General features: G+C 34.6%; 1 protein-coding gene across 12 annotated transcripts in view; it reads left to right on the plus strand.

Annotated features, from left to right (window-relative positions):
* IMMP2L (inner mitochondrial membrane peptidase subunit 2) overlaps positions 1-26,613 on the plus strand; it is a 392,035-nt gene that overhangs the window by 10,842 nt on the left and 354,580 nt on the right. For all 12 annotated transcript variants that reach the window (XR_010363622.1, XR_010363621.1, XR_010363624.1 and 9 more), the window contains exon 3: positions 5,323-5,426. Coding sequence is in view for 9 of the 12 variants with exons in the window: in XM_064422389.1 (XP_064278459.1) it covers positions 5,323-5,426 (104 nt within the window). In the remaining 3 variants the exon portion in view is untranslated. The remainder of the gene's footprint in view (positions 1-5,322; positions 5,427-26,613) is intronic.

Consider the following 26,613-nt stretch of genomic DNA (forward strand, 5'->3'; position numbering starts at 1 on the left):
TTTTTTTAGCATACCACGTTGCCATTTATTGTTTGATCTTTTTCTGCCTCTGATGTAGTGTTCTGTTTAATATCCATTATTTCTCAATAGTTTTGCTTCAGTAGCTGGAAAGAAATGTCTTAGATTTCCCTCTACACAAATCTATTGTGTCCCTCTGGTTAGTACCTCAGTTTTATGTTTTCTTTTAAGTCAGTCCCAAGTGTTTGAGAGTGCTCTGGTATTGTTTTGGAGTGTTGCTTTGCTACTCACTTGTAGAGCACATAGTTGACTGTAGTTTATTCATGGAAGATTTGAAAAACACTACAGGCATTTGCTTAGATTTATTTAACCTGACAAAGGGAAAGAAATATATATTCACTGGATTATTAAATTTGAAGCTTTTCCCTTGCTGTATCTCTTAACTAAACATTCCCTCTGTTGATTGACAAATGGATAGCTTGAAAGCTGACATTTATAATTTTACTGACACCTCAGTGTCTGTAAAACTCTCTGGTTTTATTCTGAAACAAAACTGAAATAGAGGTTTGTTTTAAACTTTTATGCATATGGCCATTTTTCAGATTGAAAAAAAATCCTAGTGCTTTTACTAAGATACTAATTTCCTTGCCAAGATTTATTAGACATCTAAGCAAGTCTGACAGGGACACAATTATAAGGAATATATCTCTCTTTTTGAGAGTAGCTTGAAGGAGTACTGGTCATGTTGCAATTCTGCCTGGTAACTGTGTTATTTGGAGAGTGATCTATCGCAAATATATCTGAAAGCCATAGGTATGAGGAAGACTGAGATTCAGTCAGTCAGTTTGAAGTCAGATTGTATCCTTCAATCACATGCTTCCAGTCATACCTTATTGTCTCGATTTGATATCATGGTAAGATTCCCAAGAATCTGTTTGCAATAGACCTCTAAAATGTCTAGCTGGCTTTGTGTACTCATAACTCTGGCTTCTGTTGAGCCTGAATTTAAAATTTTTGACAAGAAGCAAGAAATAAATTTCTCTGTGTCATGCTTGTCCTCCTACTCTTGTTCTCTGCTATGTGCTTTCTCTCCCCCTGCACTTTCTCCATTTGTTCTGGACCAGCCTTACTGCTGCTTCGTAGTTACTGATTATAGGAACACTTTTTGACACCCTGGCAAGTGTATGAATAAAGCTTCTAATGAAAATAAAAATTTTCTGACTCAATCAATTAAGACAGACTTCATGCATTCTATTATCTCTAGCTGATTTTGTATTTTTCAGTGCTTTCAGCCACCTGTTGTAATTTCACTTGTGCTGACTTCAGTATATATGTGTGTTAACTCTAACTTATAGTGACCTATTGCAGTTTATAATTTTAACAGTTTTAATAGTTTCATTACCTTCTCATTTATTTCCAAATTTACTGGGTTTTTTAATTATCACATAAGGTAGTTTTGTTGCTTAGGATTTTAGATTGATGTGCTCATCTAGCATTTTACTAATAGTGTGTTTCTAGTGAGTTGTAATCTCTTTACAACATTACATGTAAGTAAAAAAAGAACCTAAGATTTCGTAATTGATTGTTGCAGATTTTTTTTGTGTGATTTCTTGTAGTGTGTGCTATATACTTTAAAATGTTTGTTGTAATATGGACATCTTGATATTCATTTATGTCATTTTTTTTTAGTTTCATTACTTGTCTGATATTACAGACTCTTCATACATAAAGATGTGGAAAAGGAACCCCTCATGGATATATAAATTTGTAAATTCATTAAATCAAATGGACTGTTTTCAAGTGGGGTAGAAAATGACAGCATATGTGCAGCTTTATATGCAAGGTCTGTTACAAACAGTTCAATACCAAGGATTACAGGAAGTGGCCTGAGCAGCGATCTCTGATGAAGCATTCATGTTTCTGCAGCAAACAATATTGAATGTTCTATTCCATTATGCATAATAGCAGTTGTAATTATTCTGTGGCAGTTCCTCCTAACTTTATTATTAGGATTACTGTACCTAAGCCTGTAAGCTCATGTGAATATTCTTTGTGTTCCCCAAGCTACAAGCAAATAAGTTGTGACCTTCACTAGCAGCATAACAACTATCAAGTTAATCATTATTTATAGCAAAAGGGCATGTTTTTACCCTCCTGCTTATGGAACCTCATGTCCTATGAGGCTTCATCATATGGCTGGGGATCTCAATTTGCATGCTTTTAGCATTGGATTAGTTAGTAATTGGAAAGAGTAATGTTTTGTGGCTTCTGCACCACAGTTTAGATTAAGACCTGTGTGCTTTATTTGTAGCAGGCTTTTATGCCAAAAACTTGAGCAAAGAAGTTACAATGGTTCAGACTAGAAGGAAGAAAACTGTCATTTTTTGTTTCTTATGAAAAGCCCTTGTGACCCTATTTGTTGACTCCTTTTGCAGAAGGTGTATTTTGATTTTGCTAGACCTGAAACCTTACCAGTAGTTAAAATATCATGTGGAATAAGTTGTAATGTTTCTATACTTGTTTGTTGTGGAATCTCAGTTAGTGTTATTTACAATACAGAAAGGCTTGCTGAAGGATTTAGCCTTTTAGTTTTTTAATAGACAATAGTGATGATGTAAATGAATAGTTGTTTTATAGTTTTCCTTCAGTTTCTTCTAACAAAATAGTATTATTGTCTGCATGTTTGTCAGTTTGTTGGTTTTTTTTTTTTTGAGAGAGAGAGAAGAAAAAAGCCTACACCATCGTATTTTTCTCAAACACCATTCTAATGTATAATGAGTTGAATATCCACTCTGTATGTCAAAATGAGGTCAGGCATTGTTAAAAACACATATAGAGTGCTTTAAGTTAAAAAAGCTTATGCAAAATCTAAATGTATTTAAATTCTAAGCTATTTTCTTTTTTTTAAATGCGGAAACAAATAGGAGTCAACTGGGATAGTGCAACTAGGACAATTCTGTAACTACCTGATGTATCTCTAAGATGTAGTTGATGTAAGTTTATGTGATACAAGAAGTGTGTGAACACTTATTTAGATATATTCTAAGTATCAGCTGTGAGATACATTATCTTTTAGAACAATGGTTTTAAGGTTTCTATTTAAGGTTTCTTCCTCCTCTTTTGAATAGAAGGCAGATACCTTTGAGTAGTAAGGAGCTTACTTTGTGGGAATGTGTATGATGTCATATGTGTGGGAATGTCGTATGTATGATTCCTGCTTTGTAAGATTGGTCTTTGCCTTATACTTAGTAGTGTTGAAGGCTTCTGGCCCCTATGTACCTGCATTTGGCAAAGTGAGTATGACTGATTTGTTTGAGTTTGTATGTAAATATTTGATCCTTTGGTGAAAAATGCTGTAAAGGTGATAAATAATTCTGGAAATCTTGATTAAAAACTACTAATAAAAAACCTGCTAATTAGGTCCTGGTTTTCATTTATGTGGTTCTTGCAGTGCATTGAGTCTAGTAAATAAAACAGCAATGAGCATTAATTTATTTATAGCTTAGACACGGACCATATCTCTATGGATATTAAAGTGATCTACTTTGATCCCCTGACTTACCTTACTGGAAATTTTCCTGTATCCCAAAATGTGACTAGCCTCATTTGCTCTTTAACTAAACATATGATGTCATATCCCTTCCCCTCTCCCTACCATGTTTATTCTTTTGACCTAGCATATTGCTTACTGTTCATGTGAATTACACCTACTGAGGGCCCTACCACATGACTTCCTCTTGCACCTTGAAAAACAAATTTTTTGCAAATCCCACTAGAAGTATGACTTTGTCAACCAATCTGTTTAGCAATGATGAATGAAGAAACTGTAATAAAGAGAAATCAGCACTTCTTTAAAAATAAATACTAGAAAACCATTTTATTTGAGAGCAGTTTACTGAATAATAATAGAATGACATTTGACACTGTGTAATTACTAGGGTTGAGAAGAGTTAATTTCAGTCCCTCTGTTGGTTTACTCAAAGTTTGAAGAGGGGAATATCAGCGGTGAAAGTCCAGTGGTTTATGTGCTAGTTCAAGTTATAGTGTAAGTGCCTTTTCTATAACAGCAACAGCAAAATTTTTAGCTAATATTGTAGTTACCATATGAAGGAGGGGTAGCTTAGTTTCAACGCTGTGTGCTTTATTGCATATATCACCTAACTCTAGAATATACATTAGTGATTATCTCTTGGCCAACTTGGGAGATACTGTAATTTTATTTGAAGACCCTGAAAAACCTTTTTGAGAAATAAACTATTAGAAAAATTCAGTCTGGAATACTCTTAAATATTTTCTTTCTAGTAAAAGGAGTCTCTGTTTTAAAGTAAGCCTTGCAAAAATAAAGACAGTATTGTGATGGGCTTCTTCCTCTGCCCTTTCCCAAGAGTTAAGTCAGAGGTAGCATTAATCAGGTATGCTGGTTTTGTATCATATCACACAAAATAATTTTGGGGGATTTTACGTACCTCCTAATTAAGTATTAATTACTTGGTTATTTTGAGTCATGCCTGTGGATGGATGGAATGTAGGAGAATAGAGATAGTGATGAAGGTAATTTCACCCCTAAGGAGTTACAGCTGCATTAATTATCAAGAATTAGGAACAGTCCTGCCCTTAATAGGCCACAGCTAGATCCAGTTAGGATGTGTATTGTAAGAGTAGGTTGGCTGGTTGAGAAGTTAGTTAGAGTCTGTTGGCTGTGCTGTGAGGAAGAAAGAGTCAGTACTGCCAGGAGCTGCCCGTGAGAAATCACCAAGAAGGTATGGTGCTTTTGCAATGGGATGACAACACGTGCTCTTTTGTGTCCTGTTGTGGAAGGCCCACGTTTATTGCCAGTGCCAGTGTGTGCAGTAGATATAGGGCTTGTTTTTCCTCTTTGCAAAAGATGCTGAGATTAATATTGCTATGAGTACATAATTCAGTTTTAGTGCATGATACTTTTATAAATAGTAAGATGCCTGCAAAAAGCTTGTTTGTATTTTTTTTCTTTTCCCCTGGGAATAAGTGTACTTGGTTCTCCTTTGATTTTAAAATGAAAAGATAAGGAGTAACAGCAATCCCTTCTTTTCATCAGGTTTGCCCTAAGTATGTATGCTATGTAATCTGATTTGTATGCAGTAGTGCATTAAAAGATGTGAACTAGAGTTTGTCATAAAATAATGATATTTAACATGTCATTTAATAAAGAAGTGTATTTCAAATGTATTTCTTGTAATAAAACAGATTCTTGGCCTCTTACAATAAGTGGGCATGTTTTTTACCAATTTTAATGGGTTTCACTTGTTGATGGAAAGATAATTAGGTGGGAAATTGATAAAGAAATGTAGATCTAAATGTAGATCTATTTCTCTCCCCTTCTCTCAGCCATCTTTGAATCCTGGGGGAAGACAAGCATCTGATGTAGTACTCTTGAACCACTGGAGCATTAGAAATTATGATGTACAACGTGGGGACATAGTGTCGCTGGTGTAAGTAATTTTGCATATATTTCAATATGTGTTTATGTAGATGTTGAACTATTGGTGTTTCATCTACTATAATGTAGGTTTATACATGAGCAAGGAACTTACATTTTAAATAATGCATTATTGTTATTTCTATCATCTGTTTTCAAAACTCAGATGTTTAAAGAGTGCATTACCAAGTCTTTACTTAAAAGGAGTGCAGTGCAAGGTATCATGTGATACAGTGTGTATGTGTACCAAAACTGCCAAGAACAAAGAGTTGTGAGATAGAAAATAGCTAAAACATTATGTGGCCTAAAGGAGTATAGTTTTGAGTTGTTGGGCTATGTACTTATGAGAAAAATTTTCCTTATCGACTAGTACTGTATGTTTTTCTTCCTCATGAAGTATGTCTACTGAATAAAATTTTAGATATGATCTCAAGGATTCAACCACCTCCCTAAAGGACAAATGGAGCAAAATATAGAATTCTACATTTAAAATTGGGAGGTCTATGTATCAAGCCAAAAGGTGGCAGTGTTTTGCTGTTGAAAATACTCAAGACTAACAGAGGACAGAAACTCCATTTCAGCCTTAATATAATATAGAAATAGAATGTCCAAGTTCTCATAACTGATGCAGGGATATAATACATACTCATATGCTTGGAGAGTTTAAGCTTGAGGTTCTGTTTTGTAAGTGAAATGCACAGTATGGAAATTGTAACAAAAATGTCTTTGGAAGCCATATTATCTAACTGCCTTTTTGTCATGTATCTTTTTTAATTGTCCTACCTCTTCACTAGTGGAAATTTGTTCTTCCTTTGCTAGACACTTAAAATTTGCACTGTGATCTGTCTCATTATCTGTCATGTAAAATTTTCTGTAAATAGTCTAGCTACAAATATGAATTTATTCACATTTGCTACAGATAATATTGCAAAAAGGCTTCAATTTCAGGTCACTTAATGAATGCTGTAAAATGTGATTCTGCCTGTGTGTGCATCCCTCTGCCCAAGTCATGCTCTGGTGATTGTTTAAGAGAGTCAGTATAACTGATTAGTAATTAATAGACTGAACAGAAAATGAGCACATTGAAACATTAATTTTGTTTCCTGATCAGACATTCTTATTGTACTCCTTGAACTTTTGTGATTCCGTCTGAGCCATCTGCATTGGTTATTTTCACTTTGCTGTATGTTTGAGCAGGATAACTGGTATTTTAGGTGCTGTGGAGATTTTTGTATGTTTGGAAACTTTTCCCTACTCTTGGTAGAGTTTATGTTGACCCACATAGAAGAAGTTGTATTTATGCACTGTATGGAAGCTTTTCTTAGTCTTTGGGAAGTCCACTGGATAATCAGATCACAGTATTCCCAAAGCACTTTAAGATCAATACAAAATAAGTTAGACAATGTAAAAATAATTTATTGGCTAGTTTTATTATAAAATATCATTCAATGTTTACATTTTCAGTAACAACTTTTCAAGTACCTCCTGATATGGATTTGTAAGAAGCAGTTTTGGCCTGCTTCCTTATTGTATTAAATTTTTAATTGTGTTATAAAGTCTTGCAGGATATAATATCTGGATGTGATTTTGTACTTGTCAGTTTTTGAGACTATTGCTATACAATGCTTCTGTTGTGTAAATAGGTTAACACTTTTATTTTTTTCATTTTGATTGTTTACTTATGATTTCTATAACTCGCACATATGCATGAATTTTACTTGCTGGTCCTGAGATCCTGATTTAGCTAAGGCATGAACGGGGAAGCACGATGTCCCATCAGATGCTCTTTTACTGATCTCAGAAATTCAGTTGAGAAAGTATTGTTGTGACTGAGATAGGCAAATGGATATGTAAACCTTTGTTTTGTATCCTTGTTGGCTTCTTTACATTTGTCCACTGCCTCCTCTTTGCCAAGTTGTAGCAGAAGATAGTTTAGAGGTTGTGGAAGAGTGGTCTTTTGCAGAACAAGAGCTGAAGTAAAATATTCCTTCGTGGCTGCTTGACCAGGGCCATTCAAACTCGTATCTTTGCTCCAAGTTCTGGCTGTTGACCTTCTACTTAAAATGGACTTTGCTAGTTGTGATCTCAACAATCCCTTTAGGAATTGTGGTAGAACCAGCAGCCATCCAGAATGACATGGTATCTCTGACAGTATGAACAGAGCAAAGAGGTGAGTCACTCTTGGTGGTCCTGGATGCCCCAGAAGAGAATCAGTGAGCCTGTGGTCATGATCCTGATACTGCTTGTAGATCTGATAGTTTTTCCTCTGTTGTTCAATCTAGTTCTTGATAAACATATATATATATATACACACACACATATATATATTTTTTTTATGACTTTGATTACAAATGAACACCCAACTACTCAAGTACTTGGTGGTGTTTGTACTTATTAAAGGTATTGAATGAAGACCGCATGTCTCTGTACTTGATGTAGGTGAACCACTCATCTCAATCATAGCTGTCAAATTAGCCACTGTATGTGCACATGTGCATTTACCTTGTTTTAGACAAAATATTTTAAATGGCATTAGTCTGTAAATATATTAAATTAGAGTCAGGTAAAACCAATGGAGATGATAAGTTGGTAGGAAAAAATTATTTCTTTAATTGCAGTTTAGTGTTTTACTTATAGTTATATCTTACCTCAGCGTTTAGAATATTTTTTCCCTTTGATTTGAACTCGTTGATACCAGAATTAGGAGAGCTCAATGTTACATGCTGTAACTTTTGAATTCACAATTGTAAGTTGTTTCAGAACTGAGCAGAATGTTATTGTTCTTAACTGGATCACTTGCTTGATGACTAATTTAGATACTGCTGTATTACTGGGACTTAATAAATTGAAAATCAAAACAGGAATAATTTTTAAATAAGTCAAGTACTGTCAGTTATTCTGTGTTCCAGAATACTACCTTTCCATCTCTTAAATGGATTTAAAAAAATAAAAGTGTTATATTTTTAGTTTGGAAAATGCATTTATTTGTCTTCAAAGAGGAAAAATAATCATGTAGCACATGCCTTCATCTTTCAAAGTTGAATGCTTGTTTTTGCCAGACAGACCTTGATTTTTCAGTAACTTTTGTGTTGAAACAGGCATCTATTTTGTGAGAGCTTAGCTGAGGTAGATCTCAACAGTTGTGTAGAACTTTATCGGATGTTGTGGAATGAGTTATAAGATACATAGTGTTCTCTCAGCTGGTTTCATTCTGTAAAGTTTGAGTGCCAGCAGCATTGTAGCTGGAGCTGTGTGTGTCACAGTGGGGGTTGTACAGCTCATGCAGTTCCCTGGGAATCCATGCTGCAGCTGCACTTGCCGGCACTTATAGAGATAGTGCTCTTCTACTGCAGATTAAGGGATATTTTTGCCAACGTTATTTGTATGTAATTTGTTTTTTACAGTGTGCAAATGCAGGCATTGTTATAAAAAGATGTTGCCAAAGAGTGGTTTCTTGGTCTAGAATTCATTTGGGTTGCCTTTATGGAAACCCTTCTGTCCCGATTGTACAATCATACCGTCTTTTTATTCCAAAATTCCTGTGTTAATGTAGAAATAAGTTGGTGCTTAAATTTTCAAATGATGAAAAGTTAAAGTTGTAAATATTCGCAGACACTAATTTTAACCTTGAGATCAAAAATTAGAGGTTAATTTAAAGGTTGTGCTATGTCTGTAATAGAGACAACACCTTCTCCGATGTTTGACTGAGAGCAAGAACTTACTTGCTGGATGGGTTGCCAGGTGTCCTTCCATTGCTAATTTAGAATGTCTTCTTGTGTGTCAAATAAAAATAGCTATGCTAAATTAATCTGAGAGAAAAAAAGGAAACCATGCTCTTTGTTCTGTACATCCTGAATGGTAACATACTTTTAAAAGTATGAACTATAATAGCTAAATGGGCAGTATGTTTAAAAACATGTTTTTAAAGGTCAGCTATAAAAATAAGGAAATAAGTGTTGTTTATTTTGTCAGCTTCTTTTGAGCACTCATATAGGAGCATAATTGCTTTAAATACAAACCAAATTTTCTATGTAGAAAATGCCTTGACATTTAAAAAAAACTCCAAGTCGTACTTCCTGTGTCCTATCCTTCTTATCCTTATGAGGGATATTAAATGGCTTCTGTCACTTCTTCCTCTAAGATTATACTCATGCCTTCCTGTAAACCCCTTTATTTTGGGTAAACTGCTATATGAGCTTGATCTTTGAAAAATCCAGTGCAGATCATCATTCTGGAGGAAGAATCAAAGTACTGCATTTGAGGTTGTTTCTGCTGCTGTGTCCCTCACTGGCATCTATTCAAAAATGAGAACTGGAAAAGATAATTGTGGTGATGATGTTATGTGATGGTTCAACAAGTTTCAGCCTATACACGCAAATCTGAATAATGCAATTTTTGAAGGAATATAGTCTTGTTTAGTTGATGAAAACAAAAGAGTTCTCAAATGGTGCAAACTGAATATGTGCTATTCATAGAAGATCACTAATTGGAATTTCATTATTGAGACTAGCTTAGTAAAATAAATATCAGCAAGAAGGTACTTACTGAAGGAACTGCCTTGAATTTGAATTAGGTGTGATTATGAAAAGATTTTCTACTAAATTCTGATAGATATAATGTGAATGGTTCTTGTATTATGTTTAAGAAAGCTTCTTTCTGACTATAATACTGGACAACCTTTTACAAATACCTCTGCTTGGCCTTAAGTCTTCCAATTTCTGTTCTATTTTTGTTTGTGCTTAGGTCTCTGTACCAAGTCATCTGTCTTCTGGCAGGTAGGACACTGCAAAGGAGGCTGTGCTGACACAGAAGCTAAATAATCACTTTAGTTTCTGTGCCTCAGTGACCTCAGAAAATCTTTTCCTATTCTCTTCTTTTAGCTGGGAAAAAAACTCAAAACCTCTCATGTATTTTCTTGATAAAAATAAAATATGTAGTTCTACTTTTATTATCTATGTTACAATCTATTCTTAGTGTGAGTATCTTATATATATGTGTGTTAACACTGGTGGTGGAAGAAAGCTATGGTCTTCTATTTATAAAGTCAAGTCCTTTTTCTAAGGAAACTTTTCAGATACTGTTCATGATCCTTGGTTGTATTATGAAGTGCTCAGGAGGGGTTTAATAGGCAGTGATTGCATTACTGTAGAAAATGAGCAGTTGTGGAGGAAAGAAGCTGTTGCGTTAAAGTTATGGTTGTTACGCTTAAACTCTATGGCTGTGACTAGGAAGTTGACAAGATTAAATTGCAAGAATCTGCTGGAAAGAGTCTGGCTAGACTCTTTAGGCCAAAAGCTCACATAAATGAATATTATAGCTTACAGATTGTTTAGTGATTAAATTGAAAGTTGGAGATTTAAAAATAACAATACTTATTTTAAAAAAGGTAATGATGGGGGAGTCAGATGGCCTTTGCTGTTTGTGAAAGAGGTATTGATTGAGAAGACTACTGTAGTACTGTAAGTGGTGCTGTGCAAACTTCATATTCTGGTTGTTTATGATTTTATTAGCCTTTTTATCGAATTAAGTACCTTGCTGTTGAACTAAGAAACAAATTGTTGCTTGCTGAACATGTATTGGAGTATATATGAGAATACTACATTGGAAGTTTACTAAATCCACTTCATTGATTACCCAGTTGTTTTAGGTTTTGGGCTTGGTTTGTTTGTTAGTTTGTTTTAGGTTTTCCTGCATATAATATAGTCTTTGTGTTTAATTTAAAATGCAGCATTGAGAGACTTGACAAAAATAATTAAAGTCAGATGCACAGCCTGTGGTATTTTCTTGGTTTGAAAAAGACAGATACCTGCTAAGGAAGGCAGGAGCCTCCCCTGAAATGGAAAATATAAACCACCTCCCTCTGAATTGTTATAATTTTGAAATTAAGGGGGCTGTCAGGCAAATATATGGGAGTAGGAATAACAACTCTTTATTAGGGCAGAAAATAAAATAATTAAATAAATAAAATAAACAATGCAGTAATACAAAACAATACTGACAAGTCAGAATACAACCTGACACCCTGCTGGTCAGGGTGGTGGTAGCAGTCTGATTAAATGGGGTCTACCATCCTCCTGGAGTGACAGGTGTGGTTCTGTTGAAGCAATGGCCCTGTAAGAGGGTGTAGTCTTCCTTTGAAGATCCAGTGGTGATGTAAATGGGCTTGGTCTCTCTCTGGGAATCCAGTGGAAAAGGCTGGCTGTGACCTTCCAAATCTCTGATTCTATCCAGTTAGGAATGCTTGGCTCCTCCCTCTGGGCGGAGCATCTCCCGATGGGATGATGTCATTTTATCAGTCATGCAATGACACTCAATGGTCCATTAACAGAAGGTATCTCCCCAGGTGGAGGGTTGGTTGTGGAAGCGATAAAAAAAACTGCCCACTTAACTTCCTTAACAGAAGTTATCTTCTGTTATCTTAGGATAGGAATAGAATACACACACCCATTTCCAACCTCCAACATTAAGACAGGTATTTGGTTGAATTTTCTTCTGAGGTAAATAGCATAAAATTTCTTTAAGACCCATTGTTGTGAAAGTGGAGGGATATTAGTCTTGACCACTTCAGAAGCAGAATACTTAAAAATACAGATCTGTTAATTATCCTGTGTAGAACAGCTTTAATTTTGATGCTATTGAATTGGTACTGTATGTACTGGTAAGTATATTGACTTACCTGTGTTTGCAGTGGAAGAACTGTGAGTTGAAGTAGTGTTGCAACTCAGCTAGATTAGGAAATAAATAATAAAAACATGTTAATTTGTAGTTACACAAAAATATATGTCTGATTCTTTGGCAAGTGAGAAAGATGTGAGAAAAAATGGTTATGTTTTGATCTTCAAATTGTAGGATGAGCAGGTGTTAGCTGCTAATTGTTACATAAGGAGACCCTATGCTCTGCTGTTGGAGGAGTGTTAACAGTAACTTTCAATCTCAAAATTAATTGATTTATCAATTCAATTTAATTTATTTTTACTGCATCTTTTAGTGATCAGGCAAATGAAGAAGTAGAAACAAAATGACATAATTTTTACCTTTTCAATTAAAACTACAAACGTAGAACAGTAGAGAATAGTTTTTTATGCTCTTTTAGATGATGAGCAGTCACAGTATGTTGGAAGTCCTGGGTCTAAGTGGACAGCTGCTTGGAATGTTGCAGAAATTGCAGCAGAGATTTGGTTGGCTGGAAAGCTCTCTCTGATCCTTTAACTGCCTTACAGTAGGATGGCTGACTGTCCTGTGAAGATCATGTTGAACAAAAGGAGCTTGAAACCTGCCTTGGTTTAGAAAAATGTCGCTTTTACCTTTTGAAATAGCTATAATTCAGACGCTAGGAATATGCTTTGCTGTAGCAGAATCTGCTGCCATGTATGTACAGAAAGGTATCAGTATATATTTCCTGAATGTTTTTTCCTTGAACCTTAAGAAACTTTGACAACTCTTATAGGAAAATATTTGATACCTTTTTTCTCTGTACATTTTCTCTTTACAGCTGCTGTGAAGTAATTGCTGGTTATTTATGACTGGCATTGCTTGTAGGTACTTGGAACTAGGAAGGGTTTTACAAGTCAGTGAAATAAATAAGCTACACAATCTCATTGCTGGAAGTGGCAGGCAATATGATTGTTCAGCAACTAATGTGAAATTCCAGTGCTCATTTTCTGTAGGGTATTCAGATTAGACACCTCCTTCTTATGTAAATTCAGACTGAAAATCTGTGATGATATAGGATAAAAAAAATGGATATTCGTATGGTTTGTCTTGCACTTTAGATCAAGTGTATTTTTAATTATGATAAATATAGATGCATCAAAATTTTGAAATATATGCTCTGAATACATACTCTATTTAATCTGATGATCAGATACCTTGACACTTTAGAGGCTTGTTAAACTGATACTTTGTTGAAAGTAATTTCCTTCCCTTGAAAGTGAAGCCAGTGTTCCGACTGAATCCTAGAGAAGATAACAAATCAAAGTACTTACTGTTAGGTTCCACTGCACTTATGAAATGCTGAGTGCTGAATTCATGAGATGTTAGATTCAGTTTAAGATAAACTCACTATTTTAACACTATTTTGTTTACCTTTCATATTTTTCTACTTGAATTGTGAACAGTACACATTTTGGACCTAAAGATGCTATATCACCTATTATAAAGAAGTTGTATACTTCTGAGAAGATGAAGTAATGTATTTTTTTTTTTCCTAGAATGACTCTGGAAATCAGCTTATTCTCTCTTTTTCATATGAAACGATGTTTCAAAGAGATCCAGTTCCTTGGCATCAAGGCATTTGTATTCCAATGCTAAGTTCTGCTCTCTGCACTATGAAAGCTGTAATAGAGAAATATATGTAGGATGTTACAGTATGATTCAGCAGTTCTTGAATCCCAGAACACAGTAATTTTTCTTAAGAGATAAAGCCTGATTATTTTTAAGTTCTGAATGTAAGCAATTAACAAAATGAAATTGGGTCTTTGTATGCAAAGAGATACCTAAATATATTTTATCAATTTTTTTTTTGGCAGTTAGTCTGTTTTCATTCTGGGTACAATTTGGGAAATACTGAGGTGATATTTTGTTTTACAGGATATTTCAAATGTTGTGTTCTTGGACAAATTACAGATTAAATATTGCCACAGCTGACTTGGTATCTTTCAGTAATAACTTCCCTTAAGCCAGTTTAATCAGTTGTATTATGAGCAACCATTAATATTAACTACACAATGTTTCTTCTAGGAATCTTTCAATTAACTACACATATGCTGACAAAGATAATTTTGCTTACACATAAAAATATTTATTTCCTATCTAATTGGTGAAGTTGGAAGAAAAACCATGGGTCTTGACCTGTGCTGAGTATATTGTGGACATGAATATTTTTGCATGCAATAAGCAGTCTTGGCCTTGTTTTCTGTTTTTTCAACCTGTTAGCAAAGGTAAAGGCAAGGGAACAGCAAATTAACAGGTTTAAAATGATAATTAACCTTATAATCACTGTATTTTCTAGGGAAATTATATTGATGAAAGTAACATTAGTTTTTCATGCGCAATCAGCTGTTCCTGAAAAGTGCAATTGAACAGCACTTAGCTTTAAAAATAAGCATATGTATTTGTATTTGGGACTTATCATTATTGCCAACTGTCTATCTGATGATTGGCTACAGAAACGAGTCCTTCTCAGAGATGTACAGTAGAAGAACGCAGCAGGGACCACAGTTGCAGCAAGGGGCATTCTGACTATACACATTGGGGAAAAAACAAGAAGGATTAGAATCACTGCATAGCCAGAGAGGCTAACCTCCAGCCTTAATTGAAACTAGACTAGCAAAAACCCAAGCATCCTCATCTGCTTTTCCAGTTGCATCCGCTTTGGCCATAAACTGAAGTAGATTACTTCCAGAGGTCCTTTGTAATCTGAATTATTCTGTTTGTTTGCATCAAATGGAATTTCAGCAATGAGGCTTTTAAGATGTGAGCCATAATAGCTATACACTATCAAGGTTTACATTACTAATTGATGTTTACAATAAGCATTGATGTTTTTAATCTGTTTTATAGCATGGAAGTGGAGTTTCTTAAAACCTCTTTCAGTGTATGTGGTTGTGATATTTGTCTTATAACTGCTTCTACAAAACCCAGCCATGCATTGAAAACCTGTTTTGTTAATAGCTGAACCATACAGAGAACGGTCAGATTGCATTTATGTTTTATAACTAGATTGTAAATTCTCTGAAGGAGAAACAATGAGTAGGTTCAGGCAGTTGTGTGTGGGGCAACAATCGGTGGGGTGGGTGGAAGGCTGCAAGCAGAAGTCTGAAGAATGGGACATATTTGATACACTACAATAAAGGGAAATGGTTTGGCAATATATGAGGTCAGTGGTTCCCAAGTGAGAAGTGGAGCCTGCTAAAGTACACAAGCAGTTGTTTTCTCACTTGTTAAATTTTCGGTGGAGTCTTACTGGATTCATTCATAAAGAACTGAAAATGAGAGGAAAAATGTGTCAGGAGTAAAGTATAAAAGACACCTAAAATGAAGGTGAAAAAATTCATTTGATAGAAGCCCAGAAGTGAAGACAGGGGTTACCTATACATTTTCATGTCATATCTGTAATTTAATGACTTTATGTAGGAAGAATTGACAAAAATATTTTTCAATTATTTAATAAATAGAACTTAAATTGATTTGAACTTGACCTGTGTCTTCTGCATATGGAGCAGAACACTCTAGCCAGCCTATTCTTTTGCTGCTCTGCTCTGATTTTCCCTGCTATTGTAGGTATCCTTTTTATTGCTACCTTTGTGAAATGTAAAAAATTAGTATATAAGCAAAATTTTGGACTAAGGAAAGGAAAAAGTAGGAGTAAAAACTTAAAATTATTGTTCTCATAAACCCGTCATCCATAACATAATGCCATTTAGAATTTCAGTAATTAATAGTGTATATCTTAAGGCAAAAAAGAGGTAGCTAGTGAGCATATTTCTTGTGTTATGTGTTGTTTTATATGTTTGCTTTAAGGGATAAATTAGTGGCATTCTCAGAACAATAACTTTGATGTTTCCAGAACTAGGGCAACTGTAATGACAGAAGTGTGGTCTTGCCATATAAAGGGAAGTATGTTGTCAGCAAGCAAAGGATAATAGCATCCTGTACACCCAGAAGGCCTGCTGTGATGTTTGCATCTGCACAAGATCCCCTTCGCCCTCAGAACAGGCTATTTTTAAACTGGTGCTGAGTTTGACCTTAGTAAAGAAATACTGTTGTAAGATTTTTAAATGCGTGATCATGCACAGTGTGTTCCTCAGTCCTATAGGACGCTGACAATAGTACTTTTTTCACAAAAAACTTGTTTTAGTTTGCACTTTACTTGAGTTCAAAGGCTTACCTGTTTAACATTATCAGGGAAAACCTGATTACAAATTATTTTTTGTATCCTTAATTGATATAGATTACGTGAATCCATGAGACAGATTTAAATTCATTGTTCCATGCAGTTTATGATGAGGTGGTGTCACATTTCTATTAAAATAGAAATAGCTTCCGTAGGCTTTGTTGTTGACTACATTTTCCTCATGGTGAGTGGTGTTGTCATTGTAAAACTTGTGAAGAGTATTAATTGTTCCAGGTCAGTACTACCACTACTAGTTCATAGGAACAGCGTGCATACCTTTGATAACTGAAGGAGAATGTTGATATAGTTGACGTACATTTATTGTAACATCATTTAAATATCTTGCAATCCTAGGAAATTTTAAGAACACTCTTTCATGGGCCTCCTGTAACCTTCTAAGATCCTTATGTTATTGCATGATATCCTGAGACAGGTTTTAAAACTGACAGTGATGGAAAAGTGTGGTATTGGAGTGATTCCTTACTGGAAGAAATTTATTATGTGAGTATATGTTAACTAACATTAAGTTAAACCTGCCGTAGCAAAACAAAGGCCTTAAAATGTCTGAACCCAAATTCAGCAGAAAAAAGTGCATTTTAATATCTGAAACTTTTTCTAGATGCTTCTTAGTTTTTATAATTGAAACAGGTAAGCATGTTCATATAGAATATTTTCTCCTCTTTGTTTCCCTCTTTGCTTATAATTTTTGAGAAATTATCTCAATGATTATTTTTGAGAGAGTTTTGAGTAGCTGGCCTTCCAGTTTTCCTTTTCTTTCAGTTCTCTTTTGTAATCCTTTGGCCAATTGTGGTGTTGAAAAGACTACAGTTTGTGAATGCGTAAAGTAGGTTGGGGTTTATATATAAGTATTTACAACAAGTCTGTAAGTCTGCAGCTTTGGAGCTGTTGTCTCCCACTCTTCTAAAGACTGCTGCTGTTTTTTCAGCTAATTCTAAGTTACACTTTTCTCCTTTAAAATACTTAAAAGTTTTTTTGTGCATGTTTGCTATGTATGTTTTAATCAGCTATTACCTGTGGTTTGGGAACAGGTATAGCATACTATAACACTAATAGATGTATGATTGATTTGATACATTTGAAAATACTTAAAGATTGCCAAGACTCTTAGCAGATGTATTTCACATTTCAATGGTGTAACTATATGTGAGACAGCTCAGCGAGGGTTTTCCAGTTCACAAGATTTGCTAATGCAGCAGTAGTTAACCACCAAGGGAAATTTAGATTTGAAGGGACTCTTCATGTCCTGATTTGTAAAAGCCCTCCTGGGCTATTCTAGAAATTTCTGTTAGCAACTACATTTAGCTCTTCTGTGTGGCTTGTTTCCATTCCTGTGTGCAGCTGTAGATACTATTTGCTGAAGCTCATGAGGTGTGACATGGCAGCAACAAGTACATTCTCTAGGTGGTTGCAGCAGGGCTGGCAAACGTGTCAGCTTCTGGTATACAGAGAACATGAACAGAGCATTTGCTCTTATTAGCACAGAGGAATACTTCAGGCTAGAAGTAATCAATCTTGGTATATCTAATCTACCAGTTATACTCCTGCTTTATAATATATTAATAGTAATAAACTGATACTGGAATGGGCTGAGTAAAGGTTTTGTTATTTTACTGTTTTGTTCTTTGTCTCATACTTGCAGTTGATAAAGTGAACAAATAAAACACATCAATACTGCTTTTATCATGAGCTTCATCTGCAGGAAGCTGAAATTTGTATAGTATTTAATGTTATCTTATGAAGAACCCTTTTGAACACAACAGAGTTATGATGGCTGTATTCATATATTGCTGATTGGTCTCCCATGTGTTTGCTAAGAATAAACTGATTTGGAGATTGCTATGGAAATTTAATCCAAGTACAAAAGGTGAGCTAATGCAGACTTGTATGACTAGCTGATATTCAAAATGATCTTTGACTTAGGAAGAAAATAAACCACACTCAGAATTTGAGAACTGTTATAGCAAAAATTTCAACAAATATGAATTGGTGAGATTATATATTTTTTAAAAGTATCTCTGACAGACAAACTGGCAAATAAAGGTCTTGCATAATGATTTAGTAGTTATTATGTGTATGTAATACTTGTAGAACAATTTCAGATTACGTTATTGATTTGGGAAGTATCCTTTTGGGACACACAGAGGTCAGATTTTGAACCAGTTGGCATGCAGTAGTAGGATGACTGCAGCATATTACTCACATACTCTGCAAAAGTTCTTAAATGTATATGTTTATGAAAATCGTAATTTTTCCTTTCCCTCAGCTACTTGGAACAAAGGCAATGGTTGGTACTGCTGCGAGCCCAGAATCTGAAAGGATTTGGAGTCCTTGTTGTAATTCCTTAGAATGGATGATGTTTATATTGCATGTGAGAAGAGAGACTGTTATCCCCGTTTTGCTCTTGCAAGTCCAGAGTATATGGTCCACTTTTTCTACTTAGGATCCAAATCCAATATATATTTTAAAACAATCCAGAAAATCAGAAGACTAAGAGCAAAAGGGAAAATTATAAATGGATGTGTTTTACACTTCATTAAAAATCAAATATATAATATTGTGTTTAATACATGTTAATTTATGGATAAGTTTATAGTCTATATAAATATTTTAGATCCTATTTTATTTGAAAACAAAATTCATGTTCATTAGTTTGTATGGAGTGTGCATGTAGCAGCTGAAGATCATCTCCCTAGAATCCAATAGTTGGATATGAGGATAATTCACCATTTCAGTAATGCACATGATATATACATGTAGGGTTTTGTTCCATTTAGGACCCATAAAAAAAAAAAATCATTCTGACCTGTGTATTCTTGCCAATGGCAGAATGTATGGTCACATTTGACTACGTGACCTTTCAAGGTCTCCTTCAACCCAATGCATTGCATGGCAAAATGATCCCTTCCTGAAGTTGTTTTCTTGCTGGTTTTGGGTTGCTGTACTCAGATACATACTAATAACCTGAAAGGAATTTTTACCTGTTCAACTGATGTAACTGGGATTTATATGGAAGTTATATGCTGAAGAAACACATGTTTAGGTTTGTCTCTAGGGCTTTTGAAGCTTAGATTATCTGTATCCGAGGTCCTGCCCAAGCCACAAATAATGTGCTACTGAAAAATGAACTGTTTTGCATCCCCCACTTCATTTCAATCATGCCTCTTTCAACCAGTTGTAATAAATACGTTTAGAGACATCAGAGAGAAAACAAGGAAGCTGAGAACAGGCTTGTGATGAAGGAAAAAAAAAATATGATTGACACTGTTCTTTTCTTTTGTTGATCCTAGCTGCACTTTGTTGGAGTGTCTATTCAGTAGCAATTCTAAAGAGAAGATTGTGACAATTTTTATTCCTTCTTCTTTGTTTTGCTTTATCATTGCAGACTTTCTTAAACAGATTACAACAGACTAATTCATCTGTTAAAGTTTGGCCAGTGAGCAAGTCTGTTTCCTTCCTTCCGAGCATCTTATGTTATGTTTGTGTTTCTGAAGTCTCTAATGAAGGCTTAAGGATGAAGCCTCTAACTTATTATTTTATTCTTATTTATGTTCTGTCATGCCTAGGGATGCTGGTTTTGGACAAAAGGATCATTATTCAAGAAATTCTACATAGATTTCTTTGCCTCAAGGGGGGTTTCTGCATTAAACTTACTCCAATTATCTCTATTGTTGTAATAGTTAGATATCATAAATCAAGCCTACTCGCCAGAATTTCTCTCCAGTCACTGGAGAAAAACGAGCACTTACAGAAATGAGTTTTTATGAGTTATCCTTAGACATTTTATGTTAAATGATGGGCCAAATAAATGACATGTAATTTAATTAGAATAAAAACATATTTCCATTTTTGTCCCTAAACTAGGTAATCAAATAGTAATGAAATTATTTTAGTATGTTTCACCATATAGTTTTAAGGATTATTTATATGCAATTTACTACTGCCCAGAAAAAAGTATTTTCCATGTTATATCTTAAATTTCCAGGTGACATTTGCTACTTTTCACTGTACCTATTTGAACTCTCCTTTTGGGAGATTGTGATAGCTGACCAACAAGGGTCTTCACTTTAACAGTCAAAAACTGAACAGTCAACAGTTTTTCATCCTATTGAGATTAAGCATCTGTTAAATGAGCTATACATGCAGATAACTAAATAATATTGGGGAGCTTCCATACTGTTCTGGTGTTTACAATATTATTTTCTTTTTTCCCTTCCTTCCTCTCTGTCTCTTAAATGACACAGAAGACATAAGGTCATAATTTAATGAATGACCCCTTGGATCACAGATGCTGACAAAATGAAACCTGAACATTTTAAATTGGCTGGCTGCTGTTATCCTAACAGAGCCTATTAATGTCACACAAGAGAGCATAACTTATTATGTAGTGAAACTGTGACTTTTTCATGCTTTCTTTGTAAATGTGACAAAATTTATGGATGGCATTAGTGATACTAAGTTGACAGAATTAAAACCACTGTTTATGGACACAGTTCAGTAACTTGATTTAATTAGATTCTCACCGCATTGATCTAAGAGGATTTTCAGGCAGTATTTTATGATGAGGTTTGAAAGAAAATGCTGAAGCTCTCTCAAAAGTGAAGAATTAAACCCAATATTTTTATTTAAATACATACATGTTTAGCTAATTACTTAATTAGACTCTTGCACTTTGAAACAGTGGACAGTGTCTTGTATAGGGGCTTCAGCCACTGCCCCGTCTGAAAATTCATCTTAAGCTAATGGTTTACTACACTGAGATTGGACAGATTGTGAGGCTATTGACACCAAGGTTGTGGGTTTGTTCCCTATATGGGCCACTCACTTGATCCTTGTGGTTCTCTTCCAACTTGGAATTCTATGGTTCTATTCTATGTAAATATAAGGCTACTTACTGTAACTCTTTGACAAAGAAAACATTTCACAATCTCTTTTCAAAACTGGCAAAAGAAGGTGTGAATTGTCAGTTGGATTCCCTACCTGTGTGCTCTTCCCTATGTAGTTCAACAGCATTGAGAGACATTGGATATGTTTCTTTCCATTAAATAGTACTTGAATCTCTACAGCATCTTTTTAAACAAATTCAGGGATAGTTGATCTATAAATTGCTAAATATTACTTCCTCTACAACTTTTCATGGCAATAAACAGCAAAAATTATACCTGATAATTTTTGTTCTTCATTTGTTCTTCATCCAGGGAATGTCACAAATCCATACATCTGATTACTAATTTCAAATATTGATTTCAGATTTAGCTGAAAATTGTGCCACTATTGCAACTCTCAGTAGCTCTTTCTGTAAAATTCAGGATGGGTTGGATGGAAATCTGAACACAGTCTTCAGAGCATTGTTTATAAATGGAGAATCTCTTCAGACTGACTTTTCACAAAAATAAGAAATAGTAATTTATGTGAAAACTATGTGTTTCTTGCTCATATTTCACTTTCCTTTACATCAATATTGTAAAAAAATGAAAAATACTCAAAGATTATCTCAGTTTCAATGCTTTATGTACTGTAGGCAGGCAGGTATCCATAGACCAGGTGTTGAGTCCTGACATTAACATAGTGTCTTCCATTATTAATATTATTACCTCAGAGCTAGTATTAAATTTGTATCTTAGTGATGCCAAGAGGCATATGAATGACCTCTCTGGAACAGGAAAATGAATGTCATCACAATTTTTCTTTATATCCATGATTATTTCATGATGGCAATCTTAAAATGTCATGTTTATTTAACTTTTAGTTACTTCTGCCATATTTTTTGTATTGCTTACTTGTATCTGTGAAATTCACTTGGATTGTGAAATTTGATGCAATGTAAGGAAGCAGGGGAAAGGTTCACATAAATCCAAGATTAAACTTCACTCCTATATTATAGTGAGAAATAGGCCTGTTGACAAATGCATTGGCTAGATGTAGGTTTTTTTCATGATAATTTCACATTCTGCTATGAAACAGCACAGTTTTCTATGACATCTTCACAAAATATTTTTTTCCCAAATGAATCAAAAAGAACTACACCTGTGCTCTTCTTTTTTAATTTTTTTTTAAATTTCTCATACTAATGATTTGTAATCTAATACTTTTATTTGTTGTTTAGAAAAATGCTGCTTTGATACCCTTCTGATGTCTATTAAATTTAGTGGAAGCAGTAATAGTTCTGGGAGAAGACCAAGGTCTATTGAAGAAAACGGTAGTTTTTAAAGTCTGGTTTTGTATTTTCTATTGCACAGTGGATTGCTCTTTCTACAGATACTGGTTTGATTTTAGAAATTCTCACCCTCTCAAATATTTTCCTTTTACTGAAAAAAGAATGTCATGACAATAGTTAAGGCTGCTGAACAAGACAAACATTGTTTTGCTAAATATACCCAACTGGCCAACACTGATGTACTCACTTCATTGCTTTCTAGTTCAGTTGTAAAAATTCCCCAACTTCTTTCTTTGAAAGGATTATTCTAGGGAACATTTGCTTTACAAAGAATAAAATATATTTGGTGTTAGTACATTTGACAGAAGACACACACAATTCTTATCCTGTATTTACTATGAAGTGATGTTGTTTCTTTATTACTGGAATTCAGAGATTATTTTCTTAGAATGATATAAAAACCTATTCCTTAAGGAATGTCATTGTACATTTTATAAATACTTTCTTTTTATAGTGTTCTTCATAAATAAAGGAATCTCTAAGGCATAAAGGAAGGTGTATGGCAAGAACTGCTACTGCAATGAAAACCAGTGAAGTTTGAGGGGATTATACAGTAAAACAAGGCTAATTTAAGAAAACACAGCTCTAATGTTGCTGAATGTTTTTAGTTTCATGAATATTACAGAATATTGGTGTAGACAATAAAAGGGCACATTTATCAAAATACTTAATTTAATTTAAACACCCCCCCCCCCCTCCCCCCCCCCCCCACAGCTCAGTTTAAGCATACTCAGATTTCACATGGTGGTGAAGAAAAGAACCCTTAGGACATGTAAAATTTATGAGGAGTCTTGAGATTTCATTCATTATATTGACAATATGCACAGCTTCTCTTCAGAATGGATTGGACCAAAAAAAGGTGAACAGACGTGGTTGAAAGACTTCTTCCTGTAGTGTGTGCTGAATTATGTGAGTTACTTCTGCTTATACGTTACCCCAGAGGACTGCTTAATGTGCTTGGTTATATAGAGCAGCAAATTTTTAGCTGTGGGCTGGTATCCATATTGAGGCATAAATTCATAGTTGATCTATTGCTTTCTGGGCAGACCAGTCATACTCAGATGGAATTAAGGGCAGTAATTGATTTCCTGCTAAATAAGGCTCATATCAGGTTAAAATATAAAAAAAATAAAAACTAGAGTCTCTATATGAAGCAAATATATATCCTAAATATTGCCTGTAGATATGAAAACCTTTTTTTATAATTATAAATTTGCGTATAGATCTGTAAATATACCTTCTGAATGGAAAGCAGTATCTATAATTTTTTTACTATTTGAGTTTTGATTGACAAAAACATTTCTGCCAAGAAATCTTTTGCTGCTGTGGCTACATCTTTATTCTAAAAATATACCATACCACCAGAATGTATTTTAGCTTGTTTTTAGTTTGTGTTAAGTATACTAAGGTGAATATTGCATGAGTTTGGGGTTTCATGTGTTCATACGTACCATAAAAAAACCCCTGCTTTATAATAAAAAAATTAAGCAGTGATTGCTTATCAGCTGTGTATCAGTATGTGTCTTTGTGAAATTTAGAACGAGGCTGATTCACTGAGATGCAGAGCAAAATCTTTTATTATTAACCGGAGCTGTCTCTTTCTCATCAGCAATTAAGTTGCCAAGTAAGTCTGTGTAATTTCACTTCCATCCTGTGAAAATCAGCTGCTGTTTTCATGATACTGATGTAACAAGTAAAGGAGGAAAGAAATTACCTCCATTGACATAAGGAAAACTCTGTTGTATTATTTCAACTTAATTTATATTTGGAATTGCATCCTGCTTCAGAATTTAAAAAACATTAGTTTCCCTTCCCCATCCCTCTCTCTCCATGTACTTTTTCTCTCTCTCTTTTTTTTTTCTCTACTTTCTTTGCTTTGTTTTTGCAGTGAAGAATGTGCTGTGTAAAGTTGAATCAATTTGGATTGTTTCTCATCAGAGAGACATCCTGGAGGATTTCAGCCCACATTTTTCCTTTACTGCAAACTTTTTCAGTTGACATGAAGTAATCTGTATCCTTTGTGAGGATAAAGGAAAAGTTTTTCTTTAAATATTATTTCCCAATTGGAGTATGATTTTGTGTTCAAGCTGTTTTGCTGTCTAAAGAAAAACCTCATAGATCTAGATTTTACTTTCCAGGTGAGTTCTTTATTTAATTAGTTCATTGTTGTATACACATGGCTGAAATTACATATTAAATCTGAAGCAAAGGAAGCAGTGGCCATATTACAGTGTTTTGGCTACTTGGTTAAAGATAAATTCCCATTGTTTTTCTAGCAAATGCTAAAAAACATGTTCCATAATTCAGGCCTTTTGAGGAAGAGTTTCCTTCATTATAGCTTTTAAAATTATTCCAGTTCTCCCCTTTTTCCTAGCCAGGATTTTGTTTCTATGGGCAGATGATAAATAGTTTTGTCTTTGGCACTTGAAATTTAGGAGGAAGAACCTTCCTCTTGTCTCTACTGGTTTCTTTTCTAAAGCCTTGCTTCTTGTGCCCTGACTGCTCCTTGTTCTAAGCTGAGCCTCATCTGCAAGAAGGAGATGCTGTGTCTGTGCAGCTCTGGTGGCTCATTGCTCAGGCCTTTCTCAGCTCACATATTTCCCAGAGCAAGACTGTGCATTGGGGATGATGCCTTGAGAAGGCTGACCTAGAACAGAGGCTAAGTAGAGTTAAAGAATAAAGTAGGTATTAATTAAAGGGCCTCAAGGGATACACCTTGGAGCAATACAAGAGTCCAACCAGGGCTATGCCCCAGATGAACCCAAAATGGTCCCAAAATGGACGACTGGTCACCGGGTCTCTCACTTTTTAAAGTTCTGGTCTATTTGTGTATTGGAGTTAATTGTCCAATTATAGCTTCAGGTTATGAAGTTCCATTGTTCTTGTTTTTCTCTCTTCAAATCACTGTTGTTTATGCTCTTGGGCCTGAAATTTGGATCAGTTGTCCTTTCACCACAGCTACAGAAGGAATTGTTTTGTCTCCCTACTCTGTGAAGAGCGTTTGCAAACAATACAAAAGTCAGAACTACACACTAAAGCACCACAGAGTCAGAAAAATAGAAAATCTAAAATTTGAGGCATCAGGGACAGCCCAGCCTGGTTTAAATGGGATGGACAATGGAAGAAGAGGTTGAAGTTTCTACTCTTACTTGCATTCTATACATTGATTAAAATACTTACAACATTACTCCTCTGGAAAGAGAAGACAGAAATTTTCTGAAGCTCTTCTCATAGCATTCAACTCATCTTGATACAATTCGTTCCAATTTACCCTTTTCTTGAGCTGGAAGTAGTAGAGGGTATAATGGTATTTTTGAGAAAACATATTTTAGAAATAAAGGGTCACTATACTCTTGATTTCAATACAGTTTTCTACTTCTACATTTTTCTGTATTTTCATTAAACAAGATATAAAACTTTCAGATTTCTTAAAGATTGTATTACTACTGTGAATCATGGCAGTTAAAAAACAAAAGAAAAAGCTTGTCTAGTTTTGGTTTTGCCACATTAGTTTGGAGTCATCTAAGACTTAAAATTATTGTTTACTCTAGGCTCTCAATTTTAGTTGTCTTCTATATCAAGCTTTTAAAGCATTTTCTGGAAATGATATTTACGTAAGATCGTCTAAATTCAACTCTGAATTCAAAAAGCTTTCTTGTTTTGAAGAGGTACCACTTTCCAGGTTGGATCTTAAAAGTGTGACCTCTAAGCAGGCTTGTAGTCCTGTCTGCTGCTTTTTAAACACACTGTACATCCATCTGCTTGCTAAATGTGACTTTTTTCATTTTACTCTGAGTTGGCAGGTCTTGCCTGCATTGCCTGCAGTTGTATGTTGTTTAGCAAATACTGTGCATGGCCCTACATCCCATATGCTTGTCTTGTACTATCTCTAACAGTATTTATTTTGTGAGGGTTTTCCTAATTTTTTTCTTTGTATTTTTAAATTTCTTTTTCATTCTGTCCCCAAAGTAAGTATATTTGGGGTTTTGTTTGTTTTTTCCCCTCTTCCTTTTCTTTTGTGCATTTTATTTTTGTCCTGAGGGATTTCTGCAACCTTCCATATCACACACA

This window comes from Passer domesticus, chromosome 5 (assembly GCF_036417665.1).
Source record: "Passer domesticus isolate bPasDom1 chromosome 5, bPasDom1.hap1, whole genome shotgun sequence".
NCBI classification, from domain to species: domain Eukaryota; kingdom Metazoa; phylum Chordata; class Aves; order Passeriformes; family Passeridae; genus Passer; species Passer domesticus.